This window comes from Typopeltis vanoorti, chromosome 2 (assembly GCF_054136105.1).
Source record: "Typopeltis vanoorti isolate ZY-2024b chromosome 2, IOZ_Tvanoo_1.0, whole genome shotgun sequence".
Classification (NCBI taxonomy): Eukaryota; Metazoa; Arthropoda; class Arachnida; order Uropygi; family Thelyphonidae; genus Typopeltis; species Typopeltis vanoorti.
In genome coordinates, this window is record NC_143550.1 from 24,951,923 (window position 1) to 24,972,654 (window position 20,732).

Genomic DNA, 20,732 nt, shown 5'->3' on the forward strand with positions numbered 1-20,732 from the left:
TACATTTGTATCCTTGACTAATCAGTGATTAATACAGTCATCCATTGTCTACCACGTATTTTAATCTTCTCGTTAAATATAATTGAGTGTTAGTACAGCAAATACTGCTGTAACAAAATTATTCATAATTATAATGCTATGTTAAAATCAATTCACTATAGCAAACTACTCACTTAAAAATGTTCTGTGGTCCTTCCAAGTTTGCTACTGTGAGAATTGACTGTACACAGTGAATAATGAGAGATTTATTTCTTTTTTTTATTTTTTATGGCTCTACCTGTAAATTGGGGCAAAACAGCATATCATTTTAACTCCTAGAATGTACTCTTTACAACAAAACATGCACACTCTGACAGGTTCATTAGTTTAATAGCATCTTGCCTTTCCAATAATTCAAAATTAAAACAATGAGTGATAAAATTTTTATTTCAGACAGATCACATCTGCCTCAGAAACATTTGAAGATCTTAAGGTGTATGGGGATGAGTGCCTATCACACCATGAGTTTTTGAGTAGTGTACACAATTTTGAGATGGTAGAAATAAACAGAAGATTATCTATATGACCAGGAAGGCTCAACTCGGTTTGGACAGATAAAAATGTGAAAAAAGTTTGTGAGTTCAACAGTGATTGTTGAATCACCACACAGATGACTGCACAGGAAAAGGAAACAACCTGTGAAATTTTGTTGGAAAAGTTAATGAAAAGAAAGATTAGTTTGGAATTCATACCATATTCTCTGAACTGAGCAGAGAGAGAGAGAAAGCATCATGTTGCTTGCCGTGAATATTTCGCTGAAATGGTTGACCAAGATCATACCATTTTAGATAGAATCATGAGTGGTGATGAATTATGATGCCGCTAATGTGATCTAGAAACAACATAGCTAAGCATAGAATGATGATCACAATGTCTCCAAGACAATAAAGGGGTTTGAATGCAAAAGTGTTGAGTAAAAACAATGTTGATTGTTTGACATTATCAAAACTATTCATAAGAAATTTGTTCCAGAAGACCGAATAGCTAACAGTCAGTACTACCTGTATCATGCAGCATTTCAATCAATGCACAAGATGAGTGCGAGGAGGTATGAATTACCAAACAACGGCTGGAAGTTTTACAACAATGGGCCTGCATGCTATGCATTAAATGTGAAACAGTTTCTCACTTCCAATTCCACTAAAGTGCTCAACCTTTTGCCTTATTCACCTGATTTGGTAAGACAGACTTTTGTTTCCAAAACTGAAAACAAAATTCAAAAGATGTTAGTTTGATTCAGTGGAGGGCATCCAGAGGAGTGTAACCACCAAGCTCAACTCTATACACTTTTTTTTTATATTACTTCCACACATGAAAAACGGAAGAGCCTAAAGCAATTAAATGTCACATGTGGGCAAGATGGTGTTTTACAAATTTATATGAACATAAACTGTGTATTCAGCTAAGAAAAAATTATATTAAAGATAAATAAATGATTACTCTTCATGTGGTTGCTCTTTATTTTTGCAGGAATTATGTTTTATTATTTAACAAGTGCACTGTGTAAGTTAATAAAACTTAAAACACAGAGCAAAGATATGCTTTGCTATCTTGTTAAAATACAGGTATCTATCCCTCGATTAACGCAGTTTGTGTTATCTTTAATCCCTCAATGTTACCGCATATATCAAAATGACATTAATCAAATCTAATAATCAATGGTAAAAATTACAATTCGTCCATGATCGATTACTGTATTAATAATTGGTTTTATATGGTACTCTTTTAGGAAAGATAAAAAAATGAATGCAAAGTAAATGTTTAATAAATGCTTGTATGCATATTATTTACTACAATTTTTTTATCAAAAGAAGTTATCAAGAGTTGTTTGAACAGTTTTAGTTTTTTTTCTCATCTGCATAAATTCTATGATAACAAGCAAAATGACTCTCCATACTTCGGCAAACAAGCAATAAAACAAAGAAAAAAACACTGCAAATATAATACATGATGGTAAAAATTAAGTGGATATTGAATCCAACAATATTTCAAAGCCGAATAGAGAAACTACTAGAATTTCGTGCTGAATATATAGAAACTAAAAGTTTCAGTGGATGCAAGCATAAATAACCTTATGGGCAACTCGTAGTAAAGGCGGAGTGAGCTCCAGATCACTTTCCTTAGTTTCCATAAATGTAAAGCACATCTCCTAGAGGAGATGTATGATAAATAGCACATCTCCTAGAGGACATGTATGATAAACAAGTCTTTGGCTCTCTATTGTAATACAAGATGGTTTATTTATTTTCAGTTACAATCTTACATTATTGAACAAAGAATAAAAAAAAAAAAAAATAAACAAATAAACGATACTATACTGACATCGGAGGTCATGGTATCTCTCAGATACGGTTTACTGACAAATATCACAAACCTTTACATAACACGTGTTAAACCAAACTGACAGCAAAAAACAGTGTGGAATATCACTCATAACATGTGAATGCACAGCTACTCATAGCCTCCAAGCTATACACTGAATTGTGTAAGAATATTTATATTAAACATTTTGCTTGTCAGATCAGCTGCGTGCTCCTCAGGGTTAAAGGTGCATTAATCAAAACTCTTGCCGTGTATATCAAAGGATTGCCGCAATTAATTTCGCCACGATAATCAAATCGGCATTAAGCAAAACTGCGCTAAGCAAGGGATACCTCCACTTTATTCATTTTTGGTATTTCTTATTCCTTTTGTGATGTTCTATCAGTAGCTTGCAGAACTGTATGCTGTCTTCTATACTCCCAAGTTTTCTATTTTTCCTAAATTCTGTAACTGCACATTCTAAATTATTTGCCAATAACATTCCATATAATTTTTCCTGGACTGTTTCTTTAATTCCTTGAGTTTCAAGGACTTCTTTCATTGTAAAACAACTTCCTATGTTTTTTACATTAAGTTATTTTACTACTCAGTGTCTAGTTTAGTTCTTGTTTCTAAATATGTCCCTTTTCTCCAAAATTCTTTGTATAGCGAGTGTGTGTGTGTGTGTGTGTGTGTGTATTCATATATCCAAATGATAATAAATTGATTCTCTTATTCAGAAACTAACTGCTCCCTATTTCAAATTATCTGTACACTCAATCTGACAATAGGACCATCAAAAATAACATTCTCTATACGACTGTTTTTTGTGTATTCTTGCAAGGTGAATTTATGAATTTTCATTTCAATGAGATGGAATGTGGTAGATGTACAGGAAGTATTTACATTATTATTGCTGCTTTATTTTCTAAGTTTTATAAAAATTAGAACAGCGAAATGCATGAATGGATTTCTGTGCCAGCATAACTGTATAGCAACATCTGCAATTCCATGTGAAACTAACAAAAGAAACTTTTAAGTGCTCCTGATTTATTCAATCTTCAGTGCAGTTATATCCACCAAGGTTTTTCCTCCAAGAAACTTACGATTCCCCCAGGAACTTATGGAAAAACCAATCATGGGACTTCAAAATTTCATACAATATGAGTCTAGGAGCACAAGACAATGGAAGTTGCCTTGTATACTCTCATCCTGAAGTCTTCAGAATCACTGATAGCTACGAACTCAACTATTGATGACAACTAAGGGTGGAGACTGGCTGCCTACTAATTTTCCAAAAGCAAGAACAATAGCCAGATTCCCCATCCACACACAATAATTATTTTTTGAAATGATTAAAAAAAAAAAACTTCTCAATCTTTGCTACTGATACATTCAGTGATGTCATGAGCATGAATGGAATGTCCAATTCTAATTTGAAATTTGCCTGCAGTCATTTTAAAAAAGTTCATATATTATAAGTGTTTTAAAGCATATAAAAAAATATGATGTATGCTGTACCTTATCATATTCATCTTGTGCTCGAGTCAGCAAAGATATAATATCACTATCTCTGGCTGGAGTAGTTACAGATCCCTGTTTTGCTGGGTGGTCACTTTCAGAAGCACACCTTTGCCTCTGCAAAACTGGCTTCTCTTTCTTAGTTGCAGCCATTCTTGACATCCTGAAAAAGAAAACAAATAACATTAGTTAGCTGGAATAGAAATTTTGACAAATAGTTTTAGAAAAACTCATGAAAGGCTACCATAAGCACATGTATAACTGATGTAACTTTCGTGAACAGTCATCCTTACAATACAGAGGACTAAGTGTTTTATTTATCATCGGGTAACTAAAGGCATAATTGATTTACATTTAATATTGCTATCAAACACTGAATAATGCATCACAATTTCTAGCCAACAGATGTACTACTAAACTTGCTAATTAGTTTTCTTTGTGGCACATATTAGAAAACTGGAGAGTAACTTCGGTAATTATATATCACAGACAAAATAAAAAATAAATAATAAATAATAATCCTTAGCCCACTCACTGTACTAATGCAGGTTTACCTTTCATGAGTGGAATTCCTAAAAAAAAAAAAAACTCATTAAAGTCCAGATTGCATAGCAGCTAAAAATTAATAAATCCTCAAATCAATGTTAAATTTCATTAAGTGGAAAAACTTTCCAGCAGTGATTTTCAAGTTAAATTTTCACTTGACTTGTAGAAAACACCAAATGTGCATATCACTAGTCCAGATAAAAAAAAAAAATAAAAATAAAAAAAAAAAAAATTAAATGCAAGTTACACATGGCTAAATTTTTTATCTGATGCAAAGTTAGGTTGAAATTTTCCAATAGTCCAGATGAAGACTGAGTTATACTAGCCTGAAACAGCAACATCTATTTGGGAGTACTAATTTTAGAGTTAGTCAACTTAAAATGAATACCCCTACCTTCTGCCAATCTTATAGTACTAACACTGACATTATATATGTATGAAGTTTGAATAATCTGGAACTCTTATTTTCTACATTGTACAATGTAGACAATGGTTCAGAACTTGTTAACATGAACTAAAATCTATGAAAATGCACTCCCTCCTTCCTGAAAACCCTTGCTGGAAAAATCCTGATGACCTTCATTTCATCCTTTCTTACATGTCAAAAAGTTTCTCATCCTAGAAGAATCATTTTACCAAATGTCATATTTGTTTTGTTAATTGAGAAACTTTTAAACCAACAATTAAACTATCATTAGATAGTATGTTCCCAATATCATTACAATTATTTGCCCCTATCTTATAGATAAAACACCTCATTGAAATACAAGTCATGTCACTGTCATACATACATACATTTCTCCCCTCCACCCCACATGCTTTCTTTTTGCTCTGTTGCTATCTTAATAATTCAATTATTTTTATTCTAGTTGTGCTATATATTCAAATGAGATACTTGCCAGCAAAGGCAATGATCATACAGGTAAGTAGATAATGTTGCTGGGTCTTTCTACAAAAAAAAAAGTAGCAATGTTCCATAGAGAACAGTGGAATGCCAATTAGGTACTACAGATTTTAAAGCAAAGATGAGCAGCCCCCCCCCCCCCCCCCCGAATACACAATGCTGTGTGTACATCAATCAAAAAATCGTAATAAAAAAATCAAAGCAACATGCGTAATATTTTGCTTTTCCACCTTTTGGTTGCTTTAATGTATATAAGTTTCTGTGCTTTAGCAGTTCTATAGATAGCTTCTGATATTTAGTCCACATGTTTAATAAAATATAACCCTACAAGTTTGTAAGTCGTCAGACTTGCATGTCAGGGGTATTAGTAAAAGTTGAATAGAAAAGACTAGAAACAATTAATTACACATATCAGATGTTATCAGAACTTCACAATTCATACATAATAAATAAATAACTAGAATAAAAAAGTTAAATTAATATCTCTATGCATGTTGGTGCTGTTATATTTTGTAGCATCAGGAGTATCGCATCCTAGGTCTACAGCAATTAGATTTTTAAGGAAAGCAAATCAAACTAGGTATAGGATTAAGCCTTGATTTTTGTTACACTGTGTAGGGATCTGCAGTATTTCAGAGGCTGCCTTGAACTACACTGTAAAACAATGATTTATGCTGTCTTCTTTATGGACTAGACATTACTAACACTTTTCCACATAAGGATGTACACAAATTTATGTGGAAAGAAGACACAAGAAATAAGAAAAGCCTCATTGACTATGTTATTGTTGATAGTGATCTTCATGCTGGTTAAGGATAAAAGACTGTATAGAGAGGATATGAAATTGAAAGTGACATTACTTAGTACTAAGCAGGATAAAAAGGACATCACATTGAAAAGAACTGTATATAAGTTTTAAAAAAAATTAAAGTTGAGCAGCTTTTATATAGGAAAAATGTAGACTCAACTATGCAAACATCACTGAAGGAAAAATGAAACAGTTCAAAATCAAGAAACAAACTTTGGAGTCTCAGTGGCAAATTCCAAAGAAAACAATGATTGATTAAGATAGCTAGATATGCAGTGAAGTTATCTGCAAGGATAGAAATAATACCAATGCCACGGTGGATAAGTTAAAGAAGTATTCCTGGAAAAGAAGAAAGCATACTGAAAGTTCCTAGCAAATAAGTTGGCAGATGCCCTAAAAGAATACAGAGAAAAAACGTAAGAGGGCTGAGCTATGTGTGAAAGTAGCCAAACAAGTAATGGGAAGACTTCAGTAAGAATATAGAAGATTAATATCAGGAAGGTGGCAAACTGTTCTGGAGGCTATTGAGTTCTGGGCATTTCTATTGATATAGAAATGAGAAGAGAGTACTGTAAAAGGAGTCAAAGATGATAAAGGTGTCATGAAAACTGAGGGATATCTTAGATGTTTGCAAGTGATTACTGTGAAAGACTTAAATGAAACAAGCAGTGACAGAACCATTGTAGAAGATTTTCAAGAGAAATGCAAACAGGAGTACAAAACTGAAGCCTTCCCATGACTTAAAGTAGAAAACACCAACAAAAACTTGAAATGTGGAAAGGCAGCTGGAGTAGATGATATTTGACCAGAAATGCTCAAACATGGAGGTATAAAAGTTTTGAGGTGCTACACTGCATAATTCAGAGGGCCTGGTAAGAAGGTCAAATTCCAGATGTCTGGAGTAGAGCTCTCATAGTTCCCATCTATAAAAAAAAAAAGGAATAAAGCTTAATGTGAGAATTAAGGAATTTCTCTACTAAGTGTTCCAGGTAAGATTTATGCAAGCACAATTGAAAAGAGGCTGAGAAAAATTGTGGAAGAGAATCTGGGAGAAGAACAAGCTGGATTCAGCCCAAACAGTTGAGAAATAATGAGAATACGACAAGTAACTGTACTTCAGTTTTATAGATTTGGAAAATGTATAAAAGGTACCCAGGGAAAAGCTTTTCAAAACACTACAGTTATTATACAGAGTAAATGGAAATGGAACATTATACAGGAAAATACAGTCTGTGTTTAAATCAGCAGTTAGAATTGAAGGAAATACAGGAAGATGGTTTGATGTAAAATCAGGTGTGAGACAAGGTTGCACATTATCTCTGCTCTTATTCATCATCTATGTGGATCACATTATGAAAGAATGCAGCATTATATCTAATTTCAAAATTGGAGATATGAAACTTGGGTCATTGCTTTATGCAGATGATGTACTCCTAAATATATGCAGTGCAAATCTCCAGGATTCTCTAACTAAATTGAATAACAGCTATAACAAATATGGCATGAAAACCAGCAATAAAAATACCAAAACTATGAAAACAGGCAGGAACAGAGAAAACTCCAGCTGCATTCTCAACATAGAACCTATAGGACAAGTAATATATTTCAACTAATAATGCACAGTTTTAGTGAAGATGGCAGGTAAAATCTGGAAATTAACAGAATAAGCAAAACTGCATGATGGGAAAGATGAATAAATTTATACAGAATAAGAGAGTTTATTTGATATTTTATAGTGCAAAGACATCAAGGGTCATACCACGCCAGGACACATGTCACAGCCATACGAATGGTAACTGGTTAATAGGACAATTGCAAACATCCATGCCTTTGCAGAATTCAAACCTGAAACCTGTTGGCTGGAGAGCAGATATGCTACCCACTCAGCCAACCAGACTGGCAAATAAGAGAGAAATTAGCCAAAACACTAAACTAGCAATATACAAGACATTGTTTAAAAACAGCTTTAAGTTACAGATCTGAGAGTTGGGCTAGAAATAAAGCACTTGGTCAAATATTAGAGACCACACATGTGAGTTCCGAGAAAACTGTGGACCTGAACAGATGGCATTGGCGGCAGAATCATGCTGGAAGAAAAAAGGTTAGAAAACAAATATTTGATGTCAAGATGACAGAAAAAAAGATCCAGAGGAAGAACAAGGTCTAGGTGGACTGATTCAGTCCTTTAGAAGATTGAAATGTTAGATATGACAATATTGCAATGCTGACAAGTAACAGACTAATTTTCAGGAAAATGGTTGAGAGATTATTAATAATGTAAACTTGATCATGCAGTGCTGTCCTAGTAGCCTGAACACCTCTTGAGGATACATATCAAGAAGTGATGATGCTGATGAGTAAGTATGACTGTTCAAATTACTCTCCCCCAACTATTTTCTCCTGCTGTTTTTACTTTATTATATCACTTAGTACATATTAATAATTACATGTGTATGTGTGTGTGTTATGTTCCATTGGGTCATTTCCGACTCCATGAACATACACTTTCCATTCCGATCTCTCCTGACCATGTCTTTCAGAACCTCCAAGTGCACTCCAGTTGCTTCTTTAACTCCATCTACCCATCTAATTCTTGGTCTTCCTCTTCTCCTGCTTCCATTAACTTTAGCAAGCATCATTATCTTCTCCAGACTGTCATTTGCTCGCATAATATGTCCGAAGTATGACAATTTTTGCTTGATGATCCTAGCTTCGAGGGAGCAATCTGGCTTTATTCTGTGTATCACTGATTTATTGGTTTGCTTTGCAGTCCATGGTATTCTTATTCTTAGTAAGCGTCTCCAAACCCATAATTCAAATGCATCTATCTTCCTTCTTTCACTCTTGTTCAGAGTCCAACTTTCACATCCATACAGTACCACAGGGAATACCATTGTTTACACGATTCTGATTTTTGTTGCAAGGCTAATATCTTTATCTTTAAAGATCTTGCTTAAATTTGTCATTGCTTTCTTTGCGAGTAATAATCTTCTTCTTCAGTACAATAACCATCTTTATCAATTCGGGATCCTAGGAGCACAAAATTGTTAACTGCTTCCATTTTCTCCACATCTACTTCAAAATCATTAAGTTCACATGTTGCCATAACTTTTGTCTTTTTTTTGAGGTTAAGTTTAAGACCATATTTAGCACTTTCTTCCTTAACTTTCATAATAAGTTCCTCCAAATCTTCTTTGCATTCTGCTAGCAAGGTGGTATCATCTGCATACCTCAAATTATTAATATTTTTTTCATCAATTTTAATTCCAACTGAAGACTCCTCCAGCCCTGCCATTCTTAAAATGTATTTGCTGTACAAGTTAAATAGGTAAGGAGATAAAATACATCCTTGTTGCACCCCTTTACCTATTGTGAGATACTCAGTTTCTCCAGGGTCTGTTCGGACAGTAGCTTCTTGTTCATAATAAAGATTCCTTAGAAGGATAATGAAATGCTCTGGGACTCCCATTGTTCTTAACGCATTCCACAGTTTCACATGATCTACAGAGTCAAAAGCCTTGCTATAATCAAGGAAACAAAGGTAGACATTCTTGTGATATTCCTGTACTCTTTCTATTATTCATCTCACAATGGCGATTTGATCTCTTGTTCCTCTGCCTTTTTGAAATCCTGCCTGTTCATCTGGCATTTCTCTCTTCATGAATGGTTCCAGTCTTTTCTAAATGATCTTAAGTAAGACTTTACTTGCATGAGAAATCAATGCTATAGTTCTGTAATTTTCGCACTCTCTTGCATCGCCTTTCTTCAATAAAGGTATATAAACTGATTTTTTCCATTCCCTAGGTCAGCGATTTTCAACCAGTGTGCCGCGAGATTTATGAAAACAAATTAATTGAAAGAAATAATGTCGTAATATGCACATTTATTTATTAGTGTCTGGTCTTCCTTCTTCTTGTGTATGTAAATCAATCAAAGTTATGCCTATTTTTTGCCAGATCATCAAAAAAATTAAAAGAATATATTTTTAGTGTGCTGCAGAATTTTAATAATTAGTCTAGGTTTGCCGTATCATGGAAAAGGTTGAAAATCACTGCCCTAGGCCATGTACTTGTGATCCAAATTTGCCGACAGAGCCGTTAAAATTTTAACTGTCTCTTCTCCCAGGGCTTTCAGCAGCTCAATGGGTATTCCATCTCCTCCTGGTGCTTTCTTACTGGATATCTGCTGCAGTGCCCACCTCACTTCATTCTCCAGTGGTATTGGCTCCTGTGTATAATCCTGCTCTTCAAATTTCTCAGTAATTTTGGAGTCCTTTCTGTAAAGGGCTTCTGTATACTCTTTCCATCTTTCTTTGATGCCTGCAGCTTCTGTAAGATATCCTTTGTGTTTACTTTTCAATATTGTCACCTTGGCACTAAACTTCCCTGTTAGTTCTCTGATCTTTTTGAAAAGATCTCTTGCTTTGGTCTTCTATTTGTTGGCATTCCTGGTTAAAGTATTTTTCCTCGTCACTTCTGGCTTGTCGTTGAAACTCTACATTCAAATGCCGTACTTCCTGCAAATTTCCTGTGGCCTTCATTTCCTCCTTTCCTGAGCAGTTTTGATGGCATCTTCTGACAGCCATTTGGACTTCTTCTTCTTCTTCTTACAAACTGTTGGAATATTCTTCTTTGCTTCTGTTTTAATTATATCTTTAATCTCTTCCCATAGTTCATCTGGTTCTCTTTCACACAAATTGAGTGTGTTGAATCTGTTCCATATGCTAATATTGTATTCAGCTGGTATTTTTCAAAGATCATATCTGATAGACATTTGTGTTGTTTTCAGTTTCCATAGTTTCACATGTATCACAGCCACTAATAACTCATGGTCTGTTCCACAGTCTGCACCTGGAAAAGTCTTGACAGACTGAATTGCACTTCTCCATCTTCTTTGTCCACGTATATAGTCAATTTGATTTCTGTGTTCATCAGGTGATACCCATGTGTACAATCTTCTTTAGTGCTGTTTAAAAATTTCTTCATAGCAAGCTAATGATTTTTTTTTATTCCTTGCCTTGTGGCTACAATTCGTTCCTCGCTAGAATCTATGTCCTCCAAAATCTGTAAACCTTTCTTTTATGATTGTTTTTACTGTGGAGTCCCGTAGATCGAACTTCTTTGCTAGCTCACAAATTTTCATTCTGCCTTCAAAATCCTTAATAATGTTGCGTTTTGTTTCCAAAGTCAATATTTTTCTTTTCTTGCTAGCTGTAGAAAAACTGAACTTGATTCTTTTGGACGACATTATTTTTTATGTGATAAAATTTTTTATCAAAAACATAACATTAAACAATCGCAAGGTTTGTAGACTATAAAAATCGTGCATGAATGGAGACTGCGCGAAACACATCAGTGCTTGTTCACAGCATGTGCGACACTGGTGAATGCAGCTGGCACTGGAAAGATACGACTAGTGGTGAGGTGTGAAGTGGGATGGGAATACGTACATATAAGAAACCGCGTAAGTCAGGGCATGACTGTACTTTCATATCCTGTACACCCTCTTGAGGATACATCTCAGGAATTTGATTATGATGAACAAATTTGGGTGCATGAGACTGCCGAAATTTTAGGAAAGCATTCATCCTAAGATCTTTAGCCCAACAGCCAGTACTACCCAATTTAGTCTGCTATGGAGTGCTGTTTAGGTCTCTAGGCCCAACTTTTGGTTGCCTTTCTTCAGCCTCATCTGTATAGTGTTAGTGCCTGCATGCACATTGTTTTTGTGTGATCCCTGATGAAAGTACAACCTTACGACCACATCAGAAATTGGCATCTCTTGTCCACTCCAGCAAAGATCACCCACCTTCCCCAGACCTACCAGGAAATAACGATGGATCTAATATCCACTATTACTTATACAGATCTGTTATATGCCTATGATTTCTCAATTTGTCTTAAAGCGAAAATCTAATCCTGACAACTTTCATTTGGCCTGAATCAAGCATGTTCTTTCCAAAGCTAATCTTCCACAACTTTTCTTAGTCTTTTCTCAAATATATTTTCTCATTGAGTTATTCAGTTTTAAACAGGAAAATCCTCTAATTCTCACATTGTTTTTTTCCCTTTTTATACAGGGGCATGAGAGCTCTACTCCAATCAGCTGGAATTCAATAACTGGACCAGACTTACTGAATTATGCAATGTAAACTACTTTTATATCTATGTATATGAGCATTTCTAGTTGAATATTATCTATTCCATCTGTCTTGCCATATTTCAGGTTTTTGATGGCTTTTTTCTATATCAAGTATTGATATATATATATATACACACTCATGATTGCATTGTTCGAGTGTTTTCTAACACTGTGCTGTCACTGCTTAGTAGTCTTTCAAAATAATTACTCCAGACAACTAGAATTTCTTTATTTTTGATTTTCGTGTCACCATTATCACCTGTATTTCCTTTTACAGTACTCTTTTATTCATTTCTAAGCCTTTACACAATTGTTCCCAAGTATATTCAAGTGTAAGTCACCTTTCTGATAATTATTTTTCATGTTCTTACCAATTGTCTTTCACTGACTCTTGTTTTACATATAATTTTGCTTTTTAAAATTTTTCTGTATTCGTTCAGAGCACATGCTTATTTACTTGCCAAGAACTTTTGATACATTTTCTTCTCTTCCTTGACTGCCTCTAATTTCTTCAGTCCACTATGGAATTCTGATTTTTATATTCTTGCAGACCATCTTATCACATGCCTCTGGCTAAATCAATTTTTTATTCAGGACCTGCAAAATGAATCTGCAAGACTACATGATTTAGTTTTTGTTTTCTTCTTGAATAATGTTTGTGTATTTGAGTCTACAGTTCGCTTCTAATGCTTGCACTTTTCTCCAAAGTTTTCCAATACTATATTCCAATTTTATATGCCTGATATTTATTTCCTACTCTGCTACCTTCTTCAATAATTCAAAAAATTCTTCCACTTTATCTTCAGTAAGAATCGTGTGGGATTACAGGAACAAACAAGTCTCATTTCCAACTACCCATTCTGATATTTGTCACCATCACTACTTGATATTGCCTGCCATTCAGGAATATTATCCTCATATTTATTGTTGAACACAACTTGTATGTGTTGCTTAGAAAGATCTCATCTATTTTTATCTTCTTTGATCCAGTAGCACTGATTTCAATCTGCTAACTGCCCAATTCTTCTGCTAGTTCCATTTCTTGAACTCTGTCGATGTTGAATTGGGATTATTTCAGTAGCTGACTTTCAATGTTCACCCTTGATGAAAACTGGAGCATTGTTTAACTAGGTGATGCCCCAGCTAGCATGAAATGCTGTCATGTTGTATCACCATGTTATTTTGGTTTAAGCCAAGAAGAATATAATTTGGTCAACTAATTTCCAAAGTGTCAGCTCATCCTTGTTAATTTGGTATCCAAGCAGATATCTACTAACTTGTTGCAGCAAGGTGAGGAATGGACATTAAGTCAGAAGCTCTGGTTGGTTTTTCTGCATTCCTTAGAAGGCTATATGGAGGTTTCCTGCTAGTTATCCATTTAACTCTGGATGCACTTTCTTTACCACGACTACACTTACCTGAGTCCACCCAGTTGTATTCACCCAGACAACTCCATCACATGTCTCTATGGCTAACCTAGAGAGGTCTTATTTAGTCTGCTATTGAGTCTCCAAGGTTTAGTTCTTTAGTCTTCATGCTCATTTTTTTTTTTTTTTAAACTATCTTTTCTTTTAACTATGATATTCAATTTCATCCTGCTTGTAGTTTTAATACATCAGTATCGACAATAACATAAGTCAATGAGGCTTTTCTTATTTCTTGTCCTTCTCTCCATTGAAATTTGTGCATGTATTTATGGTGGAACATAGTGTTAGCAATGACTAGTCTGTGTCCTGAACAGAAATATAACAGGCACTTACCATTATTATTAGCTCTGCTCTTTTTTCTAAATATTCTCAATACACTATTATATGTCAGTTATTCATTTCTTATTCTACTGTTAAGATCTCCAACATGGAACTACTTTCCTTTTATGTCAGCTACCTTCTTCAATGACGCAAAACATTTCTCCACTTTATTTCTCAGTAGAAGTTTCTGTGAGACAACAAGAACAAATAAGTCTCATTGTTCGACTTCCCATTTTAATGTTTGCCCACACTCTACTTGATATTTCTGCTTCCCTTCTGTGATCACCACTGCTTGAAAATAACATCTTATACTCTTTATTTAGAAGAACCTCACCTGTTTCTGCTTTCTTGATTTTAGTAACATCAATTACATCATTGTGATACTCCTGTAATTGTTCTGCCAGTTCCACTTCTTTCTCCATTGATGGCACCAGTCTTGAATTCTGCTTAGGGAGAGTTGGAGTTTGTTCCAGCAGCTGATTTTTTGCTGTTCACAATGTCTCCTCAAAAAAAAAAAAAAAACACTGGTGACATTGTTTAACCAGGAGACCTGCACACTCTCTCTCACACACACTCCCACACTCCAGCTGCCATGCATTTCATCTTGTGGTATGATCAATGTCTTTTGGTTTAAACTAATACAGAATACATTTGATTGGCTAAATTCAAAACTGAAAGTCCATCCTCATTCATTCAGTACCAAGCTGGAGAAGGGAAATTGGCAAGAAAAAAATATCTGACCTTCTGATTAGGCATTATGAATTATGCAGTATACTGAAAACTTTTTTCAAATACCTCCATATTTGAGCATTTCAGAAAAATATAACATTTGCTATTTTATCTTTAAATGTGGTGGTAATTCTGTGTTTTATTAACCCACTCTTGACAAATTACACATGGATTGTACCATATATTTATGTATACAAATAGAAAAGCAATCATCAGTATAACAGGTATGCTACATCCAAGTTTATAAGCATTTAGAGTGATCCAAATATATATAAAATTTTGTAATCTTAAATTTTTATTCCTAATTAAAAACTTTAGAAATATTTACCTTGATAAAAGATGACTAATTCTTGTACAGTTTTCTTTTTCATAGAACCATATTCCATAAATAAGGCCTGTAAAAAAGTACACAAGCTATTTTACTTTCAGAGAAATATATTCATAAGTGTCAGTTACTTTTAGATTGAACATGGACATCATTATAGGTGCTACATATTTTGTAAAAATATGTAGCACCTATAATGACTGCTCTGGCTATCTTTATAACAGTGTGTTGAGAGTTATAGCATTATAACAGTGTTGACAGAGATTTTGATAGTCTAGTAAAGAATCACTACTAAAATTTTATCAACCAAACTCACTTTGGTTTAAATGAAACAATTACACAAAACCATATTGATGTCAGCAATATAGTTGGTATGCTTGCACTGGTTGCATACCAAAGCCAGTGATTCCATCTATTCACTTTATTCTCACATCTCGAAATTTGTGATCTACAGTATCATTCTGAATCTACACCTTTGGTGTAAAATCATGCTACACAAAGGTGACAAAGATTCGTTGCTCCAGAGGATAATATTTTTACATATTATCCTCTGCAGCACATTATGGTCATGTTCGGTAAGTGCGGTGAATTGTCAACTGTGAGTGGCAATGGCAGTTAACTCCCTGTGCTTCCATCACAGTATGGTATCGCTGATTTTGATCTGGGATTGTCCAATTTGTCAACAATTTGCCAAACACATAGGCCTGCAACATGGCATCCTATCATAACACCTCTTTTAAACTCCTCCAGTTCCTTTCTCACAGCCATTTCACCCTGATACAGTTGCACTGACTTGAGAACATCATATTCCTCCAATTTATACCAGCCACGATTCATCATTACCATGAGGGGAAGGGGTCTGCTGACTTCTTTCCAAACAGTATGTCTGTGTATAAGTAGCAAAATCTTATATTTGGGAAAAAATTATTGTTTACAGCAAGTGAGTGAGGATTGATTCTCGTTGAATGGCAAATGTGAAGAGATGGGCGGAAGAGATGTACAATTTCAAGCAAAATACATAACCTCAGTATTAATATTCTCTCCTTGTGGCAGTTTTGCATTCTGAGTCCTCAAGCACTAATATTTTTCAGCTTTAAGAAGCACATGTCACTAATAAATTAATATCTATACTGTATATAAAAAGGGTTACCAACCATTCTGCTTTTTATAATTTTGTCCATCTCACTTTATACATGAATTTTTTTTAAAGAAAAAAAAAATGACAGTTTGATATATTCTAGACAATAGGGATCACCAATTAGTAGCCTATATATATATATATATGAAAACTATTTTACCATGATCCACATGCTTGAAATTAATAAATCTCACCATTATAATGTAAACTTTGTGCAAACTTGCATGGAAAATAATACGTGGCATGCACACATACAACTTAAATCCCTACTCTTTATTCGTTGCATCTTTACTCAGATCCATATAGATGAACACGGAAAAATAAATCCGCAATCACTATCATGGTCAGCATGTTCTTGCAGAGCATGCACTGGATCTTATTCATAGGATCATCTGGAAAAAAAAAAAAAAAAAAAAAAACCCATACTCCATCACAGTAAATTTAGATGACTGTTTTTCAAATCTGCAGCTGCCCTCAGAAATCAACCGAATTTAAATAAATACGGATGCAAGAAATTTACCAATATGGGAAACATCAATCCTCAGAAATCCCAAGTTACAAACAAGGTTTTCTACAGATGCCCGTAGAAGGAGTCTCACCCAGATAGGACTCTAGTATTATATTCATATGTCATTTAGTAACGTGTTGCCTTTGTATTTGCATGTGTTACAAGTGTTCGTTTTTAATCCTTGAAGATATCTCACTGACTGAGACAAATACTCTTTTTAATCCTTTCAAGTGCTGTACATACTTCATGTTGGAGGCGTAATGGAATGTATACAGCACCCAAAAAGGATTAAAACAGACTTTAATATTCACTGAGATATCTTCAGGGATTACAAAAAAACAACTAATGTAACATAAATCAAATACCACACAATACTAAACTAACCACGTGGGTGACTAAAGTCCTATCTAGGTGGTGCACCCTCTATGGGAGATTGTAGATGGCCTAGAATGTAAGGTGGGATTTCTGATGATTAATGTTTCCCAAATTTTTGGAAGTTTAATGCAACCGTATTTATTTAAATTTGGTTGATTTCTGAGAGCTGCTGCAGATTCTAAAAATAGTGTCTCTTTTTTGAATTTATTGTGGTGGAGCATGGTGGTTTTTTCCCAAGAGATCCTGTGGGTTATATCCAAAACATGGTCTGCCAGGCCTGACTGACCATAGTTGTGGTTGCAGATGTATGACTTGTGTTCTTCTAAGCAGATGGTTGCTGATCTACCTGTCGGTCCAAAGTATGCAATCTTACGGGAACAGGGTACTTTATAAACTCCAGGCACTGAGAGAGGAGGGAGTTGATCTTTGGTAGAATGGATAAGGGTAGCAAGTTTGCAATGGGGCTTAAATACTGTGTGAAGGTTGTACTTTTTTTAAGGTCTTGACTATTTTTTTTCGGATGTGCCATGGATACAGGGTATGGTGATGGCATTTCTGAACTCCTTCTGAAGAGAAGGCGGGGGATTGGGGAAGGAACTAATTATTTTTTTAATACTATAATTGCTGTAGCCATTGGAGAGGAAGGTGTTGTGTATGTGTTGAGTTCAGTTGAAAGGGTGGTGGTTCCACTGGAACAAAGATTGTGGGCTCTCTTGGTTAGAGTTTTAATAATGCCATATTGTTGAGTTGGGTGGTGGTGGGAGAGTTTATGAATGTATCTGCCTGTATTAAAGTGTTTTAATCCTTTCCGAGTGCTGTATACATTCCATTAAGCTTCCAACATGATGTCCTCACAGCACTTCAGCCTCAACACATGGATGCTATACATGCTCTATTAAACTACCAACATGTTGACTCATGGAAGGAATTATTAGACAATAAGAAGCTAGAAAATGCATTTGATAAAAAAAAAAAAAAAATAAGTAACATAAGAACACAAACGTTAAGATAAGAAATGTGAAAAATTATAATAAAAATCTGTATAAAATTTCACTACAAAATTGGTCTTTGAGTGAGAAAGAAAATTTGTGCTCTTGACTCTGAGGTAAGAGAGGTCCACATGGAAGTGTTACCATGAGAATATATTAAACACTGCTTAAAATAAATATCTGCTCTTTGCTAGGGTAACAATGAATATTTCTTTACAATACTAGAAATGAAAAGCAGAATGTTTATAATAACAGAAATAATTTTAGCATCAACAGTTAAAGCAAGAAAAGTGACCAAAGTGAAAGAAATACAATATATATTAATATTATAGTACAAACTAATTTATTTAAAAACACTATATAATCTGATAACTTAAAAGTCAATCAACTGCACCCTACAAAAGCAAAGTTTATTTCATACATAGATTTAAATTTACAAGGAGAGAATGATTGACTTTTTATCCTAAAAACACTAATCTACAGAGCTAGAGCAATTTGCTCCAATGGCATTGATCTCATTGCTGAACTCACATACTTACATCATACCTTCTTGGCCAATGGCTATAATTCCCATAATATAGACAAAATACTCCCCAGAAACCCCCCCCCCCCACAATCAACCAGAGAAGACTGTCAAAACTGTCACCATCCAATAGATTAAAGGCACATCTGAAAAGATAACTAGAGTGCTTAATAAACATCAACTACAGCACCGTATTTAAACCCTATATGAAATTGGCAACTCTCTCACCTGTTCACCCAAGGACAGAATCTGTCCTTTATCGCACCCAGGAGTCTTTGAAGTGCTCTGTTCATGTGATCGAGCTTACTACGGACCGACAGGAAGAACTGCGGACATCCACCTCAATCAACATAAAAAATACATCCAGCATTACACTATGGCAAGTCAGGTCTAGCAGACCATGCTCCAGATACCCCTACACACAGGATTGATTGGAAAAAAACAAAAGTGCTACACAGAAGCCTTGAAACATACTAAAACCTCAATAAGTATGGCTGTATAAATTTGCCAAATTTATACAGGGATCTGCAAGTTGTCCAACTTTATACAGGGAAGATCAGGGATCTGCAAGTTGTCCAACTGTCATGCAGACTACAGACAGGAGTATACAAAAGAACATGCAGGTAACTTATGTCTGTACATGAATGCTAGGAGTATCAGAAACAAATGGGCAGTTTGTTGGCTTCAATATGTTGGGACCTCAGATTGTAGGCATTGGTGAGAACTGGATATCAGAATCAGACATACTAACTGGTATTGAGTGTAAAGAGTAGAGTATTTTTAGGAAGAATAGACAGGATAGGGGAGAGAGAGAGAGGGGGGGGTGCGCTGCTAATGATATCGGGTGGATATTAAAAACCTAACTATTCTGCCTCTGGTTGGTGATCATGTGACAGTGATCATGCAGTACTAACTTGGAATGTGGCTAAGTTCATGTATGTTCAATTCAGGAGCTACAAAGCAGGAAATTATGGCCAATTATTGCAACTATACAGGATTCAGCACAATGGTATTAGTTGCTGGATGGGAAGAATACTAACAAAGCATGGGAAGCATTTAAAAAAATACTTAAATGATGCAATATCAGAATGTGTCCTGAGAGTTCAAAGAATAAATAAGGTGGGCTCAAATGGATGTCTAATCTTATCAAGCAAGAGAAAGAAAAAGACACAAGGAATAGCATGCATAAGGATGATGTCAATTATGAAAATCATAAGCAGCAGACTAGAAGAGTCACACTGCTATACAGAATGCTAAGTCTGAGTATGAAAAGAAACTGGCTCTGCAAGCTAAAGTTAACCCCCCAGAGAATTCTATCAATATGCTGCAAGTAAAAGAATTAATGAATATGAATGAACTCTACTGAACGCAGATAGTGTGAGGGTGACGGATGCAGAAGAGGTTGTTCTGTGTTCAGTAAGTGCCCATTTTGCTAAAAGCTATCAACCTGGTGTATGCAACATCGAATTCATTGCCACCTCTTCAATGGATGAAGAAACTCAGGTATATGAAGAGGTGGTATTGGAGCTTTCGCACAAACTGAATAAGAATTCAGCAATAGGGACTGATGATAGGTGCTAAAAGAGCACTCGGCTGAACTGCCTATTCCTTTAACTAGGCTATATAATTTGAGTCTCAGAACATGGAAGATTCCATAGGAGTGGAAAAAATGTATGGTAATCCCATTGCACAAAGGTAGTGCAAAGACAGATGTATCCAATTACTGACCAATCAGTATCTCAGGAGTGGTGGTGGTGAAGATTCTGGAAAATTTGGTTAGGGCTCACATTCAGAAATGACAGAGAATCTCTACTTTGCAAAGAACAACATGGATTTACTAAGGAAAGGTTATGTTTTAACAACTTGCTCACATTCTATAATAATGTTAATATTGAACTAGACAAGGAGAATGGATACACCATGATACCTTTGGATTTTGCTAAGGCTTATGACAGAATACAGCATGGAAGACTTGTGTAAATGGGAGAATATGGGGTTTGGATTATAAAATATTAGTGTGGATAAGGCAATGGCCGACTGACATATCAAAATGTGGTATACGGGGGGATGTGAGTGCAAAATTAAACAGTCGACCAAGGATCAGTCCTTGGTTCACTGTATTAGGCTAGGGATCGTG

General features: G+C 35.0%; 1 protein-coding gene across 5 annotated transcripts in view; it reads right to left on the bottom strand.

The window, feature by feature from the left end:
* DCP1 (decapping mRNA 1) overlaps positions 1–20,732 on the bottom strand; it is a 174,653-nt gene that overhangs the window by 90,897 nt on the left and 63,024 nt on the right. For 3 of the 5 annotated variants that reach the window (XM_090410674.1, XM_090410666.1, XM_090410685.1), the window contains 2 exons: positions 15,066–15,132; positions 3,862–4,024 (listed from right to left, as the gene is read on the bottom strand). In XM_090410674.1, coding sequence (XP_090266800.1) covers positions 3,862–4,024; positions 15,066–15,132 — 230 coding nt within the window. Of the gene's footprint in view, positions 1–3,861; positions 4,025–4,415; positions 4,434–15,065; positions 15,133–20,732 lie in introns of all 5 variants that reach the window. The other 2 variants (XM_090410659.1, XM_090410681.1) reach the window with 1 other exon arrangement.